The sequence below is a fragment of the Populus euphratica genome, unplaced genomic scaffold (assembly GCF_000495115.2).
Source record: "Populus euphratica unplaced genomic scaffold, PopEup_1.0 scaffold37.1, whole genome shotgun sequence".
Taxonomy (NCBI): domain Eukaryota; kingdom Viridiplantae; phylum Streptophyta; class Magnoliopsida; order Malpighiales; family Salicaceae; genus Populus; species Populus euphratica.
The window spans coordinates 780,571-798,256 of NW_011499909.1; the positions used below are offsets into that span (position 1 = coordinate 780,571).

The following is a 17,686-nucleotide window of genomic DNA, read 5'->3' on the forward strand; positions in this document are numbered from 1 at the left end:
CTTTACTATTTTTTAAAGAGTTTATGTTTTATTTTTTTAACTTATAATCTAAAAATGAATAAAATAAGCTTTAAGATAAAAACAAAAATTATCATCAATTTTGAATGAGTTATATATATTTTCTTCCTGCTTTACTTTCTAGTCTTTTATCTTTTAATTTGGTATTTTATCCATAATTTCAAGTAAGATTTTATTTAATTAGGTTATAGAAGAGTTAAATTGAAAATAAAATAAAATAAAAATAAAATAGTTGGTTTGGACAGTGAAACCGACCCATCTCTTTTAATTGTTTTGTTAATCACAGCTATGTAACATTTTGAAGCTTTACGAATTGTTGGACGTAAATATACCTACTCGATAAAATACTTTTATTTTTCAATTAAGCCAGCCATTTCTTAATTAATCAATATCATATTTTTTTAATTAAAATAAATCAAACTCCTTTCGAATGGGCAACTTTATAATAGCCTGTTTCTAGGGGAAAAAAAACATTTAGTATTGCCCCTACTTTATTAAAAGAAAAGTTAAAAAGCAATAAAATTTCACCATAACTTTACAGATGGTTTATTATGAATTATCAGATAGTTTACTATGAACTGATATAATAAAATTATTTTTTTTTACTTTCGAGTGAGAAAAACTTAAGCTTTGAAATAGGAAGTTTATTGATTTTTTTTATTAGCTTATTAGTCATTAAAAAATTATTTTGAAGATGTATGTATCTTTTTTATTTTTTATACAATAAAGTACTTTTTCATCAACAGAGCCAACAAAATTTATAACAATTGACTAAAAATTTTCTTAATTTTTCATAAGTTTTTTAATAATAAAAATATTTTTTTTAATTTTAAGATAAAAAAAATTTAATAAACTGCTGGCCAAGGTGTTTACATTTTTTTCCATTATCCATATATGATGAAAACATACTTTTAATCTTAGAAAAAATAAAAATAAAAAGCTTTGTTTTGGAAGGTATTTTGATATTTTTTATATGAGTATTTTTTTTAATTAACAGGTTCATAAGAGTGTTTTAATATTTTTAATTTTTTCTTTTTAATTTTTTCAATTTCAGTCTTTATTTTTTAATTTTTTATTTCATTTTTATTTTTTATAATTTAATTATTTAATTATAATTTCGCATATGTTTTTTTCATTACAGTTCACGTTCTTTTAAATTTTTTATTTTATTCTTATTCATTTTATATATTTTTATTAAATAATAAATAATAGTTACACAGTGAAAATTCAAAATTGAATTGCATTTAAAAAAAATATCATGATAGATGATAAATAACCAAAACGCCATTTCACCTACCAACCTCAAATTACTGAGGTTTCGTCATGGTTGTACTTGCCCCGTGCGCGCACTGATTCTGCTATTATTCTATCAAGTTTAGTATTCTTGTCCTATAATAAAATTATTTCGCAGGATTAATCCATTGTGTTTCACTCAACCTAACATTCTATGTTGCAAAGCAATCTTTACTCGGCAACTGCCAATTAAAATATTTTAATTACATGTTAATTTTGCAAATGCATCATTTTTTATATCAATGAGCTACTTAGGACCCCATTGGGATAAATTTAATTTTTCCATGTTGCAAAAGTTGGTAAAAAATTCTCAATGATTTTTTCTTTGAATTCTTATTCTATAATTTAACCATAAACGCAATTATAAACGTAGAAAACATAACCACCACCGTACATGTGAGATTAAATTGTGTGTTTGGTATTGTATCACAAAATATTTAAAAAATATATATATTAAAAGATTTTTTTCAAATGTTTTTAATACAAAAATATTAAAATTATCATAAAATACTAGAAAACGCAAATCTAATACTTTCTCATGTCCCATATATCTTTGAAAAGCATCCAAATATAATAAGTTATGTCTTTTTAATATATGTTTTGATTGCTTTGTTAGCATTATGGTTTAGACAATTTTCAATATATTTTTTTTGAAAGATTGAAAATTAATATTTTTTTTTCTGTTTGTTTACATTATTTTAACATATTCTACAATAACAATATCATTAAAAATTATTCAAAAGCATCAATTTCAACACAAATGCAATTTAATTTAAAACTCGTCCAAGCCACAATACGAAATATTTAGAGAGGAGGAATAAATAACTATATCTCTTACCACTTTTTACCCAATCTGATTAAATAATTGATCAAGTGGCGAAAGCAACCGTGAGGAAGTTTCCTATCAACAGCATCACAAGGTGGCATGGAACCCGAAAAAGCATAATCACGCACGAGATAATCTTCTATTTGTGTGCTCGTGGAGGCCTGATGTCCCACATTGCTAAATAATATGCGTGTTAAGTGTTTTTTGTAAAGGTAAGCACACCTTAATAAAGTCATCATGGGGTTGTTAAGCGTGAGTCCCTTTCCTGAGAGAGGGGGGATAAGAAAGATATCACAGAAAATCCTTCAGATTTGCAGCTTTACTTGCGTTAGATACCCTCAAACGTGGCAGCTCACAAAGCCTCGCCTTTAGACAGTCGTACTTTAACCCCACCATGTAATAATAGTAGAATAGTACTCTAGGAAAAATCCTATCATCATTTGCAAGCTGATGACCTTGTATAAACTATTGTCATGCCATGATTGGTTAATCATGCACTTGCAAGAAATACTTTATTTTATATAATTGGTAACCAATAAAAAAATTGGATTTTTTTTAAATAACATAGTTTGGTAAAACTTTTAAGAGAATAACATAAGTTGAATAAAATAATACAGTTTGATTTAATCGTGATTGTAAATATCAATTTTATACATAATTATTATTCTTATTTAATATTAATTCCGTAGAAAACATAACCACCACCGTACATGTGAGATTAAATTGTGTGTTTGGTATTGTATCACAAAATATTTAAAAAATATATATATTAAAAGATTTTTTTCAAATGTTTTTAATACAAAAATATTAAAATTATCATAAAATACTAGAAAACGCAAATCTAATACTTTCTCATGTCCCATATATCTTTGAAAAGCATCCAAATATAATAAGTTATGTCTTTTTAATATATGTTTTGATTGCTTTGTTAGCATTATGGTTTAGACAATTTTCAATATATTTTTTTTGAAAGATTGAAAATTAATATTTTTTTTTCTGTTTGTTTACATTATTTTAACATATTCTACAATAACAATATCATTAAAAATTATTCAAAAGCATCAATTTCAACACAAATGCAATTTAATTTAAAACTCGTCCAAGCCACAATACGAAATATTTAGAGAGGAGGAATAAATAACTATATCTCTTACCACTTTTTACCCAATCTGATTAAATAATTGATCAAGTGGCGAAAGCAACCGTGAGGAAGTTTCCTATCAACAGCATCACAAGGTGGCATGGAACCCGAAAAAGCATAATCACGCACGAGATAATCTTCTATTTGTGTGCTCGTGGAGGCCTGATGTCCCACATTGCTAAATAATATGCGTGTTAAGTGTTTTTTGTAAAGGTAAGCACACCTTAATAAAGTCATCATGGGGTTGTTAAGCGTGAGTCCCTTTCCTGAGAGAGGGGGGATAAGAAAGATATCACAGAAAATCCTTCAGATTTGCAGCTTTACTTGCGTTAGATACCCTCAAACGTGGCAGCTCACAAAGCCTCGCCTTTAGACAGTCGTACTTTAACCCCACCATGTAATAATAGTAGAATAGTACTCTAGGAAAAATCCTATCATCATTTGCAAGCTGATGACCTTGTATAAACTATTGTCATGCCATGATTGGTTAATCATGCACTTGCAAGAAATACTTTATTTTATATAATTGGTAACCAATAAAAAAATTGGATTTTTTTTAAATAACATAGTTTGGTAAAAATTTTAAGAGAATAATATAAGTTGAATAAAATAATATAATTTGATTTAATCGTGATTGTAAATATAAATTTTATATATAATTATTATTCTTATTTAATATTAATTCTGAAGATTCAATAATCAAAAAATAAAATTCAAGATTAAATGTTTAAGAAAGTGAGATGAAAAACAAAAAAAATGAAAGAAAAAATAGGTTACCAAAAATACACTAGAGATTTGTTTTTAATATATTCAATATTACTAGAAAAACTTTTATGAGACAATTCTAATTATATATTAAAAACCACCAAATAAAATCATAATTGATCCTAAATTAAACTTAAATTTTTTAACTAATCATAACATTATTTAATAATTTTTAAAAATTTAATTAAAACCATCCCGTCAAGATATTTTTATGAATACCGAGAATATCAAAAACAAAACCCACATGTGCCTTCAATGACTTTTTTCTTTTTATGCCACACCAGCTTCTCTACTGTGCATTAAAACCATCCTGTCAAGATCTTTTTATGAATACCAAGAATATCAAAAACAAAACTCACATGTGCCTTCAATGACTTTTTTTTTTTATGCCACACCAGCTTCTCTACTGTGCCATTAAATCTTAAATTTCATATCATGAGTTATTTTTTTTAAGTTTTATTAAGCTGTGATAAAATTACAAGAGACACTATAAAAAATTAATAGATTGTGTTATTAAAAGTAGCGCCACTTATTAGATTTGTATTAGTTGCGCTAATTACAGTGGCGTAAATGCTCAAACGTTGTTATTTCTCTTTTTAATGATGCTAATTTGCAAAAAAAAAAAAAAACTCTGACCGCTGTTTTTTTTAATACTCCAATATTCACGTGGTAAAAGATCTTGTCAAACATGTCACGCGTGCATCTATGTCAACAGTAGAGAGAATACAACTCTGTCCCACTTACAAACTCGCCATGACATTATACTGTCAGATATTCAGTTTCCATGATCCATATTGTCCTCGGGGCTATTGTTAGGAACTGTTACCAGTCAGGCTTGATTTATCAGACCATTGAATTTGTTATGATGCAATGCTGTGTAGGGTCACCAATAGTCATTGCAAGAGCATTCCCCTAACTTAAAGTGATGGAATCTGAAAGAATCTCTAACAACGATTTCACGTCCAGTGATCAAGGATACCTGTTTGCCAAAATCATGGCAGTCCTTGCAAGCCCTGAGGTTCTTGAAAACAACAACAGGAGCACTACTTGGTGTGGATATGAGCCCAAATGCCAATGCAAGTCTCTCACTATGGACAAGAAGCTGTTCTTTCCTCTCTGGCAAAGTATTTGATACATCTTCTTCTGTTAAAAGGCCAGTTTCTTCTTTTATAACAGAATCATTCAATGCTTCCAACTTTGAATAGATCTCTTCGGTCTGAGGGTGGTGCTTATCACCTACTGTAAACCGGTGCACTTTACCCTTGACGGTAATCCAGCTGCAGCTAAGCTCCTTCCTCAAATTTCTTTCTCCCATCATCTTTCTAACATTAGCTGCTTCTTTCCATTTCCCAAATGAAGCATACAGATTAAACATGAGAATATAACCTGCAGTATCCTCTGGGTCCAGCTGAAAGAGGTTTTCAGCTGCAAGTTCCCCAATCTCAAGATTCCTATAGGTCCAGCACCCACCCAGCAAACACTTCCAACTCATTGCATCTGGTGAAAATGGCATACTCCTTATTAGTTCAAGTGCTTCCTGCAGAAAACCAGCTCGGGAATATATATCAACCATACAGTCGTAATGATCAATAGTTGGGGCAACCCCATAATTGCTACTCATCGACTCCAAGTACTGCCTGCCCTCTATGACCAAACCCGAATGACTACAAGCAGTTAAAACTGCAATAAATGTAACTGCATTTGGTCTCACACCACAATCCTGCATCCTTCTGAAAAGCTTTAGAGCTTCAGGAGCATTACCCTGATAAGCATAACCAGCAATTATAGCAGTCCAAGCCACTGCATCAGGGTCATCTATTGATTCAAAGACTCGAGTGGCATAATCTAATCTGCCACATCTTGAATACATGGTAATCATTGCACTCTCTCCATGTTGATATGCAACCAGACTGCTTTTTATTGCATCTGCATGAGCTTGGGCACCACTGTTGAAATCTGCAAGTGCGGAGCATGCTTGGAAAATGCTTGTATATGTGAATGAATTTATATCCACACTTCTGGTCCTCAATGATTCAAAAGTTTTGAGAGCTTCCTCAAATTCACCCATTTGGCAATAACCTGTTATCAAAGCACTCCAAGAAACATCATTTGGTTCACCGATCCATTCAAATGCTTTAGTCGCAGATTCCAAATTTGAACATTTAACATAAAAGTCCACAAGCGGAGTTCCCACAGAAACTTCAAATTCCAACCCAAGTTTAACAATATGACCATGAATTTGCCTCCCAAAATTCAACTCCTCTAAACCAGCACATGCTTTGAGAACAATTGAGAATACATACTCATCCAATTCAACACCTTCATTGACCATCTTGGCAAACAAAGCCAAAGCATCCATTTGCCTCTCAGCTTGAGTGTACCCCACCATTATTCCAGTCCAAGCTACTGCATTCTTTTCACTCATTTTCTCAAAAAAAAGCTCGGCTCCCTCTAACCAACCACATTTCACGTACATATTGCTGATTGCTGTGTTAACTGAAGCAGTACTGCCTAACCCACTTCTTATGGCATGAGAATGTATCTGTTTACCAATCTTTAAACCGGAAGGATTTAACAAGGACCGTAGGAATCCAATATAAGTGGACGCATTCGGTTTAGTTTCCAATTCAAGCATATTCGAAAACATGCAAAAACCTTTATCAAAAACACCATTTTCTGCATAAGCTGATATAATTGTATTCCAAGAAACCAAATTCCTTCCACGCATTTCATCAAACACCTTACGAGCATCAGCTAAACTTCCACACTCACAATACATCTTCAACACTGAATTCTCAAGAAACTCAGGTGGTTTTTTCACTGTTCTTTGCATTTGTTCATGAAACAATCTCCCATCCAATAAAGATTTAATCTTTCCACACGCTTCAAACAAGCATTTATAAGAACGAGGGCTAACAGAAATACCAGCTTCCTCCATTTGTTTGAGAAATTCACGAGCTTCCTTGAGCTTCCCTTGTTTAGATAGAGAAATCAAGTGGATACTCTCAATTTGGGCTTTGTTAATATTTTCTTGGGTTTGGAGTGAAGAAGGAGTTGATTTTAATGAGACCCATGAAGGTATTTGAGAAAAATTTGCTGCAGCTTTTATGGATTGTGGAATCTTGTCATGAGCTATTATTACTGGCGATGGATTGAGAGATGACACAGCAAAACAGTAGTGGGCATTCATTGAATACAGGGAATTTGCAGGAATTTCGAATTTTTTTACAATATAATTATGCGAACAACTCTTGTTCAGTGCTAACAGCCAGGCAGGTTGTGTTTGCATGCAAGCAAACAACACATCCTCTTCCCCTTCTCTTCCTCTGCAGAAGATGTGTTAGACGGAGTAAAACAGGTTCGGCTATGGCTTGTCGCTGCGCAAGTGCAATAACAATGCAATGAACAACAAAGTTGCTCACGCGCTGATTTTCTTTTTAAACGCTGAATTTTGTAATCACTTTTTGTTTTGAAAAAAATATTTATTTTTTTTAAAATTACTATTTTATAATGCTTTTTAGATTGTTTTTGGTATGTTAATAAAAAACCTTTAAAAAAAAACACTATTATAATAATAAACGTATATTATTATAGCTTGATACTTATATGTTATTTTTATTTTTATTTTTTATATGTCATATTTATTTTTATTTTTTTAAATAAGGTTTTCAAAAGTGAAATCTCTTATCACTATATCCAATGCAATGCTATTAAAACTATGAGTTAACTTATAAAATTATTTAATTTTATGAATTAATATATGTTTAAAGTATTGAATCAATGTAAAAACTCAAAAACTGTTAAAATTAAATTAAAATTATTTTGACTCGGTAAAATTATATAAAATTATGATTTTATTTCTGTTCAATTGAAATATAAAAATTCTTACCAAACTCATACTCCATCTCTCCACATCATCAATATATAAAATTAAATAAGAATAAAATTAGTATTTATTTATTAAAATAATTTATAAAATGATCAAGTGTTCTTGTTATTAAGGATTAATAATTTATTTTTAAAACTTTATTTGTATTTATTTATTAAAACAATTTATAAAATGGTCAAGTGTTCTTGGATTAATAATTTATTTTTAAAACTTTATTACTCCTCACTTAGTATAATAAGATGTTTTTAATAAATTTCTCAAGATTTTAACATCATTACTTTTTTTTCTGTGGTCTAACGAACTAAAGAAATATTATTCAATAATTCCTCTATAATGATTGAACTCAAGCTCATGATTAGGATATATTTTAAGAGGAAAAATAAAGATTTAAAATTAGAAAACAATGATAGAAAATAAGGTGAATAAAAGCATCAAATTCTGTCAAAACAATATAGTATTAACCAACCACAAAACACTCTTCTTCACCCTTTTTCAAAAAGGATTTTAGGAATTAAAAGTTGATTGATTTCCCCCTTAACAATTTTAATTACCCGCAATAAATCAGAAGTAAACATAATTTCTTTTTATTTAAATTATGTGACTTTCAAGCTGAAAAATTTGTTTATGTAACCATGAAAAAGTTGTGGAAAAATTGATTAAATTCTTATATTCATATATTAGATAAAACAATGAGCCAGGCTAGAATAAATAATTTTACCAGCCCAGTTTAAGATTTCAATAATGCCACCACAGTGTTTAGCTGTTCTCTTAAATAAGATCCAATAAACCAATAAAATATTACACAATGATTACTTTACAAGGACTGACCCCAAGTTCTAGATTGGATAATATTTTATATATATAAAGATGGAGAGTTTTAACCCTTGCCCTTGATACTAAACGGTGTTCTTTTATACAAAGAGAGATTCCAAATGTTGCTTTTATGAGTCGCTAGGATTATATGGTTCAAGTCCTTTTGCATAATAAATCTTCTTTTTTTCGTGGACACGTCATGTTATTTGCTTCTTAAGGCATGTTTTTCTTGTTCCTAGAACAAATGCAGTCGATATGCAGATGATCACACATTGGGCATCTAAGGTCTTTCAACTGAACATTTTGTTCAGCATTTATGCGTCGAACTCTGCTTGTAAAAAATATTTTCTTTGTATTGTCAGTTGAAGATTGATCTCTTTGATAGTAACTGATAGTGAAGCTGAAAGTTGTGTGAAGGCCTTTGAACAATCTTTGCAACAAACCATCATATGCGATCTCAAACCATGCAATTAGTTTTTTTATCCGAGAAATCAATTAGAACACTGGTTCGAAAACACCGAGCTTGGATTTGTATTTTTTTTTTTAATCAAACCATCATATGCAATCTCAAATCATGTAATTTGTTTTTTTTATCTGAGAAATCAATTTGAACACTGGTTCGACAACACCGAGCTTGGATTTTTTATTTATTTTTTTATTAGCTTAGAAGGCTTGGACACACGGTCTTTTTTGCGCTTCTAAGTTACAGAAATTCTGGATATATATATATATATAAAGCACAACCCTTGCTGCATGAAGCAACGAATCTAGCCAGTAGTAGGTAAGAGATGGGCATAAATGATAAGCAAATAGAGAGTATATAAGGTGGCTAAAAAAAGTGACGGGGCTACTTACCATGATACGTGTACAATCAAAGATTTTGCGAGTAGCAGACGAGCTCTCTCTAGCAATTTTCTTTTCACGGGCATATATAACAGAGGCAAGAGTCGTGTGGAACTGGAAAGTGGTCCATGGTCTGCCCGTGTGTCTAAGCATTCTAAGCTAATAAAAACAACTGATGCTATTTTTCCAATCCTCCCAAGAGTAAGTAAAAAATAAACATTAGAAGGTTACATATGCTGTATGACAAAAACTCTTATCTACCAAACAAGCCACGCTGTGCATACGATGAAAAAGGCTTAGAAGAGGACATCACACCTGCCTCGACATTGCCATCATGGCCACAATGCAAAAACTTCGTTTGGGCCACCTTTTCAGCCTTCTGACCTGAACAGAGTGAAAGGAAATAAATAGATTGAAAAAAAGTGGAAAACTCATTTGGTGAAAAAGATGCAAACGGAATTAACAGGTTAAACCTATAAGAAAATAAAAATTATTTTGGCTTGAATGGCTCAACAAGATTTTAGTCACTGATTAGCCTTCAAAAATAAAAACGACATTCCCTGCACCTAGCTTTCTGATGTTCCTCAAACTATGGCCTGGGCGTCCAAGTAGATGAATCTCTTAACCTTACTGCCAGTCGTGGAGCACAAGCCAGAAAACTCCTAGGGACTCGCAGCTGGAAGATGCTTTGAAGTTCCATCCTCCACCAAATCAACCAATTGGTCTGCACTTCGTGAATTTCCCCCAGCTTCTAGATTCAGGGATCGTGGCTCCATCCTGTTTATCTCCTCTCTAGTGAAGACGAAGATCCTGCGCACCATACTACAGAATTCCCTACATCATACAAAAACAGCAACTTGATTCAAGTTCCAAAAATCTTGTAGGCTACAGAATATGATTGTAGGATGAACATGTAAAGAAGTGATTTGCTGATCAATTCGTGTTAAAAAAAGGACCCAAGTTTGAGTTCTTACTGCCAGGGATCATCTCCTACAAGCATCAAATCACCCTCATCATCAGTAAAAACAATCAACCACTCTTTGTTAGGGGCAACTAATTCACCATGAAATTCAAAAATCTGATCCAGTTCTGCTGTCAATTCATTATAACCATTAAACTTTGCCAGGTCCAGAGACCTTCCCACAGCGGTCCCCTGCTTGTAAACCTAAACCAGTGAAGGCCACATATACAAATTGCAAGTTCATATCCAAAATAAAAAAGAAAAGAAATAAAATCTCAATAAAAGGAATCTTAGTCGATCACCACATTCAAATAGTTAACAACCTTTACACATCTTGTGGTTGAATCACCCTCGGGCATGCCCTGGACATCTTTAGAATGAAGAGCAGAAGCTTGAAAAATGTTCCCTTGTTCATCAGGTCTAACATGCTTTGGATGCTTTGCTTGCTCCAAAAATCCTTCAGACCCCAAAAATTGCAGGTGGTCTGATGCAACATTGATTTGCTCTTTCTCTGTAGAGTGCCTGTGTATAATGGCTGGTTCTGCAGCCATAGGATTCCCAAAAAGGGAGAAGCCAAAAAGTTTGCAATTACCATCTTTAGATGTTCCCTTGTTATATTGTTGAAAAGGAAGATGTTGTGGTTTAGATCCCAAAGGATGAGAAGAATTATCAGCATATGGCAAAGGTGAAAACCAGCTTCCACGCTGCTGTTGTATGTCTTTATCTTTTGCCACATGAACTTCCATCCTAGATGCCATCATGTTAAATGGGTGGCCTAAATACAACAAGGGAGCTGAATGGCAGTTGAACATGCCTGTTTCATTAAGTTTACTGGGTCGATCAACATCATCAGAGTTCAGCTCAAAGAAGGGGCGAGTTGATTCATAGGATTCATGCAGGGTTCCAGGTCCTGCTGTTAGGCTCATGAGTTTTGCTCCATGCATTGCTTGAGGAATCTTGTCATCTGGTCCAAAGTTTCTATTATCAAAAGCAGTCTGATCCTTACCTTGAAATAGAGCCTGTGCAGGATTGTGCTTACTGTCTGAATAATTCTTCCCAGCATGTGTGTTTCTCAAGGTCAAGATTTCTTGATGTTGCAGGTGTCTTGAAGGCTCATTATCTAGTTGACATTAGCATAACCAGAGCATATTGGAAACTGCACAATGACAAATGAAGTGTACAGACTTGTAGTTTGCTATTTATACCTTTCTTTGTAGGAGCAGAGGAATCTGCAGATGATGTTGCCATGTTTGAACGGTGTCTTTTTGATTGGCACCCTGGAACGGGATCCAGAGAAGGAGCCAAAGCAGGTTCTATTTTCCAAGGAGAAACCCTGTCTGGACGGTGAACAGGATAAGTTTCATCCCAGCGAACCTAAAGCAAGTGTGAGGAGGTTTTAGCAGATGTAAAGCAAAAGGAAAAAAATCCACATTCCAGTAAGTTCTAGATATGCCACCACCTTGAGGCATCTCCACTTTTAGCGATGCCACTTCTTTGGATCTGCCTCTTCTACTCCTATTACAGTGCCAGAGAACCTGGCCACAGATGATGAGACATATATTAACACAGCCCCCACCCCCTTCAAAAACTAGACATCTTTTCACCTTTCCTCTTTTCTGGTTATGTCCAAGTTCAAATCAATTAAAAAATGGGATGTTTGAAGGAAAAACATACCTTTGTTCTGGGGCCTCTTCAGCTTCGAATTTCATTTTGAACCTCATCCCTATAGCATAGTTGATCTTGACAGACTCCTTATATTTATCAATTGGAATAATAAACTCGGCAGGACTAGTCCTGAAAGACATCAAACACACAAAAATACAATACGGAGTCAGAAAACCATAGACAAGGGATGAGTGAAATGCATACTACAAACCATGCATATCATCCAGAGCAATCACTCAGTTTCAAAATATGTAACAATCTCGCAGTGTCTACAGAACAAACCACAAACCTTGGTTTATAATAAACAGTGAACATAGATCCTGTTGAAACAGCATGCCACACAGTTGCAAGGATGCCAATATGCATGCTGTGACTAGACATTACAGAAGATGGGACATTGCTTGGCTGACTCAGAGCACGTCTTACCCCTACACGAAGCTCTTCAGTTTCGCCCCTGAAAATAAAAATCCAGAAGTCAATCATGTTTTGTTGATTCACCATAGAATCAGCTCTGACAGGTAAACCTACTACATAGTTTCAAAAAAGTGCCAAGATTAATTCTGGGTTGCAATGAGGTGCAAAAAATACACGAAGCAAGCTACAGGTAGCAATCTTCAAAGAGACTAAAAATGAAGATGCAAACCTAAGAAAAATAAAAGCATCTCCCGCCACAAGCTTTTTGGCACTGACAAAGAGACTCCAACCACTTTGAAGAAGGTGCCTTCGTGGTTGACCTGCAATTTGGAATTCACAATAACACATTACAACACAACTATGTCAGATCACAACACTTTCAAATTGGCAACTATAGCATGTAAATAAGCATGTATATTACCAAAAAATAGATATTATCTTATCCAATAAATCAGGATCTACAAGCTATAAAACTGAGACACTCTTCTGGATAACTTGATGCAAGATCAAAGTGAGAGGCTCATTCATGAAACATAAAGAAGAATGGACAATTGATGAATTTTAGTGGAGCAGAGCAAGGCCAAACTGTTAGCTGTTAGCTACTTGGACATCCAATCACCAATCCAAGATTTTGAAAACTTGCACAAAAGGGAAAAATCAATCCTTAAACTGATGGTGGTACTCACAAACATGAACATAAAGCAAAGATACTTCAACATGCACAACAAAGGTTGCATAACTAGAGAAACAGGTTATATTACATGATCTGCATAAGCACAGAATACGCTCAGAGAATCCATTCCAACCTGATAACAATTACCTCGAAATATGTGGCGGAAACGCCACTCATTTCCATGCAAATCTTTGGCTACGAGCTCCTGTGCTGGAGGTTGTAGGGACATGTCCTGTTAGAGAAAAAATGAAGCCATTAATAACATGAACATAAAGGAAATAGAACATCAGATAATGGAGAAGGAAAAAAACCAGACCAAAGGAGGTAGACATTCATCAGCATGCCGTCTCAACACTGAAAATCCACCATGTGTGCTCGTATCTGATGCTGTAAGCATCTTACAAAAGGAATGCACCCGAGGACGTGTAGACGGAGGTGGCAAATCCTCCTTCTCCACCAAGTCCACATCTTGCTGGCAAGTTTCCATGATTTTACCGTCATTTAATTATTTTTAGTTTTGAGGTGTTCCTCAAAATGAGCATTTAAAAAAATTATATATAAAAAAATCTGAATTACATAAGAATAAATCATACTTCAGCTACAGGAAGCAGAATGACTTGAGCAAACACTTCATCTGTATCCAGCTCAGCCTGGAATTAAAAAAACATGAGCATAGAATCCAACTCAATGAACCCTTGATTCTACAGATTACACGACAGAGCAAACCTTTAATTCAGTATTAATTACCTTCAATTGAACATTAACCACACGACAGAGGATTTTAGGAGGAAGATTATAAGCCGGCATTTGCAGATCATCAGCAACCTGATTCGTCGATGCTTCAACCTGGATTAGTATATCACACAAATTTCAAATTCGAAAAAAAAAAATGGCAAACAAGGATGAGAGAGTGAAATGACAGAAGAAGGAAGCAGATGAAAGCGAACCTGTTCAATATGACCTTGAGGAAAGTAGTAAACAAGCTCTCCTTGGAGAGGCACTGACACTAACGGACCTGCACATGCGTGCCACAGTTCCTTGTACAGCGCATCCTCTGATCCTACTCATGCCAAAATAAAAATCACATAACGTAATCATGATGATTCTCTAAAACCTAACAAAATCAAAAGAAAACGTAAGGAAATCATTGAAAATCATCATAGGTACCTTCACAGGCCAACGGAAAACTCGAACTCCCTCTCGCAATTCCATTACGTTTATTATCCACAGAATAACTTCCGTTAATCATTATTATAATCCAAAACTAATAGAGTACTCGATTAAACGACTGTTTATGAACTAGAAACTGGTTGAATAAATAATTATTACAGGGAACGATTTTCAACAGAAAGTGAAACGTCAGCAATCGAAATGATCTTCTGCTTCTCTTGAAGCAATAACAAGAGTAGAGCAACGACTTCAAAGATCTGTTTGGCTTCATACGGAGAAGAAAAATAGTAGAAATAATCTGATCTAATAATGAGACTGTCCTTTCTTTGCTTCTCTGCTTCACTTTCTCTCTCTTCAGCAACCGTCTCAGCAATAGTCGCTGCCATTACCACTCCTACACTGTTTCTGTCTCCCTCTCCCTCTCCCTCTCTCTCGCCTCAAAAATGGCACTACATTTTTATTTTATTTTTTAAAAAAAAAATTGAAATTTCTTACCCAATGTGCCTGCAGCGAAGTCAGATTCTGCAATTATTTCAAAGCTAGTGGAATTATTGTCCGTTTCTAGGCTACCGGTACCTCCGGTTACTGTGCCCTTCTTCACTGTTTTGTCCTCTGCTTAACCGGCAAACGGAGACATTTTCTTTTAATCACTGGGGAAGCCACAGTTTTCGTAAACGGGGCTGTGTATTACGTTTTGGTGGCCATATTTGATTGGTTGACATAGGGACAGCGTTTGTCCTTGGAAACGGAAAGCTGTTCTGATTTTGGGAAGAGATTTTTTTGTCTCGTTATTAACAGGCAGATGATCAGATTTAAATGAGGGATAATGCTAATGTCACCGTGTAGTGAATCACCAGTCAATGATGAAAATAACAGCCGTGGACAGATGTGGTTCACCAGGAAAAATCAAAGGTTGTAAATTACATTGCTGTAAAATGAAAGGACACTTGTCAGTAAATTAGGAGATGAGAAAGACATTACTTGTGGTGGTAGAGATGGTGCAAATGTGGAAAATGCAAGAGCAAGTCGCTCGTATTGGATGATCATGATCGTCAACTTCCAGGGCTTGCAGATGCAAGCAACCAATGTTCTGTTATTAACACGTTTTTTTTTTTAAAAAGAGTCAAATAACACGTGTGGAAAAGATTTTAAAAGTAGCACCGGCATCAAAAACCACATGAAAGTACGGTTTGTTTTTGTTTTTCTAAATTCTTTTTTTTTTCAATTTTTTCTTTTAAAACTAGTAATTTTGCAACATCAAAGAATAAAAAAAATTAAGAATCCAAAAAAATAAAAATAAAAATAAATAAATAAATTGCAGCTAGAAAGTGTGGGTTTTCAACCAATGACATATGATATTTTTCCAAAAAAAAAATCATATGTGCTGTTTTTTAAAAAATCACATGTGTTTTTTTGCATGTGATATTTTTCCAAAAAAAAAAATCACATGTGCTATTTTTTAAAAAATCACATGTGTTTTTTTTCTGAGAGCATTTCTAAAGAGAGAGTTATTTAAAAAAATCAAATTGGTAATATGATTTTTTAATAATATAAATATAGCACTCACACAAAAAAAATCATTTAGAAATATTAATTATATATTAATATATTTAATAATAATTAATTAATACAACTCCAATCAAAACCTTCTTTTTATATAAAAATATATTAAATAAACTCTTAATTTTTTTCACCAACATGTAGGAATAGCTCTCCAACTATGTTAGTTTGAAAAATTATCATGTTACTTAGAGTTATGGTCCATGCATTTATGTAATACATCACAAATATAACCTTTCTTTTTCATGCTATAACAAGAGGTTTCTTTACGTCACAAACATGAGAGAGTGGAAGGAATTCTTTAATAAAGTCAGTGATCGATACCACTTGGTATTTCCTGAGTGCTCTGATAATTAGCATATTTAAAAAAATATATAAAATATTATTAATTAAAAAAATAATTAAAAATCTAGCATACTTAAAAGAGTAACATGTGATATATGTGACTTAATTATCATAAATACTACTACGACTTATGTTTCATAAATAGTATTTACAATTCCTTTAATAGAAATATCTAAAAGTAATTTATTTTATCATCAACTCCTTACAAAAAAGAACAACAATCTGTATAATAAAATATAATGAATTATCCACCATCAAAACACAATTCATATAAAGCAACACATAACATATTTAATTAGAAATAACAAATGTATACTAACAATTAAAACAATATAATATTTTATTAAAATAAACTAATCATGTATCTATTCATAATTATCATAACATATAATAATATGTAATTATATATAATAATCTCCTCAACTCATCCAACTCAAGGTCGATTTGTAATATTCACATAGGTTTGAAGAGAACCGATATCATCTCAACTTATGGATGGACCTAGGTCACTCATAAATAGACTTGGGATGTTTGTGGACAAGCCAACATGCCCAACACTCCCATGATAAACAATCTTATCTTCCACTAATTTTGTTTCAAGACACCCAACCTCCCCAACCTCTTGAATTCCTCTATGACATAAAGTGAGCAAATTCCTCTATGACATAAAATGAGCATGGTGGTGGTCATAACATGTATCATCTCATTAACACCTTCACTTCATATATAGCAGATGCTGTTTTCCAAGGTTCTCATACTAAATAATCAATCTATATAGAAATATTAAAAACCAATTAGTAGTCAACATCTACAATAAAATTATTCTAACATTTAATAAACATAAAACTATATTGCATATCAATTGATTCTATCTTAGATATTGGAGGGTATAGTGCTTTAGTTTGCATAGACATCTTGGGAAATGCGATCAGGTTAGTGTAACGAAACATCGTGTAATAGGCAAATACCATGTTATGTAGGTATTTATATCAATTATAGGTTATCACTCCTCAAAAATAGGATTTATCCTAGCATCCTAAAGATCAAGTAAGATACATGAATTACTAATCAATTTCCCCTGCACTTACCCTAGCGACTGATATTATGCAGCTCCTATGCAATATCAATATAATTTGGTATATGTTGAGATAGTCCAAACTATCGCATTACTTGATTTAGACAATGTATCTCAATAATATTGAAGCAGTATGGTGGAACTTATGCTAATTGATTAGTACTTAAAAGTGCATTTTTATCATGGTTTTATATCATCATTTTGCACTTGAAGTATCAATAACTCATTAACTAAA

General features: G+C 32.9%; 1 protein-coding gene and 1 pseudogene across 1 annotated transcript; both read right to left on the reverse strand.

Moving 5' to 3' along the window:
• Positions 1–4,531: 4,531 nt before the first annotated feature.
• On the reverse strand, positions 4,532–7,443 carry LOC105133761 (pentatricopeptide repeat-containing protein At5g13270, chloroplastic-like). The gene has a single exon (XM_011037864.1). The coding sequence runs from the start codon at positions 7,330–7,332 to the stop codon at positions 4,927–4,929; it is 2,406 nt and encodes an 801-aa protein (XP_011036166.1). The 5' UTR covers positions 7,333–7,443; the 3' UTR covers positions 4,532–4,926.
• Positions 7,444–9,366: 1,923 nt separating this feature from the next.
• On the reverse strand, positions 9,367–15,153 carry LOC105133762 (auxin response factor 2-like; annotated as a pseudogene).
• Between the last annotated feature and the right edge of the window lie 2,533 nt (positions 15,154–17,686).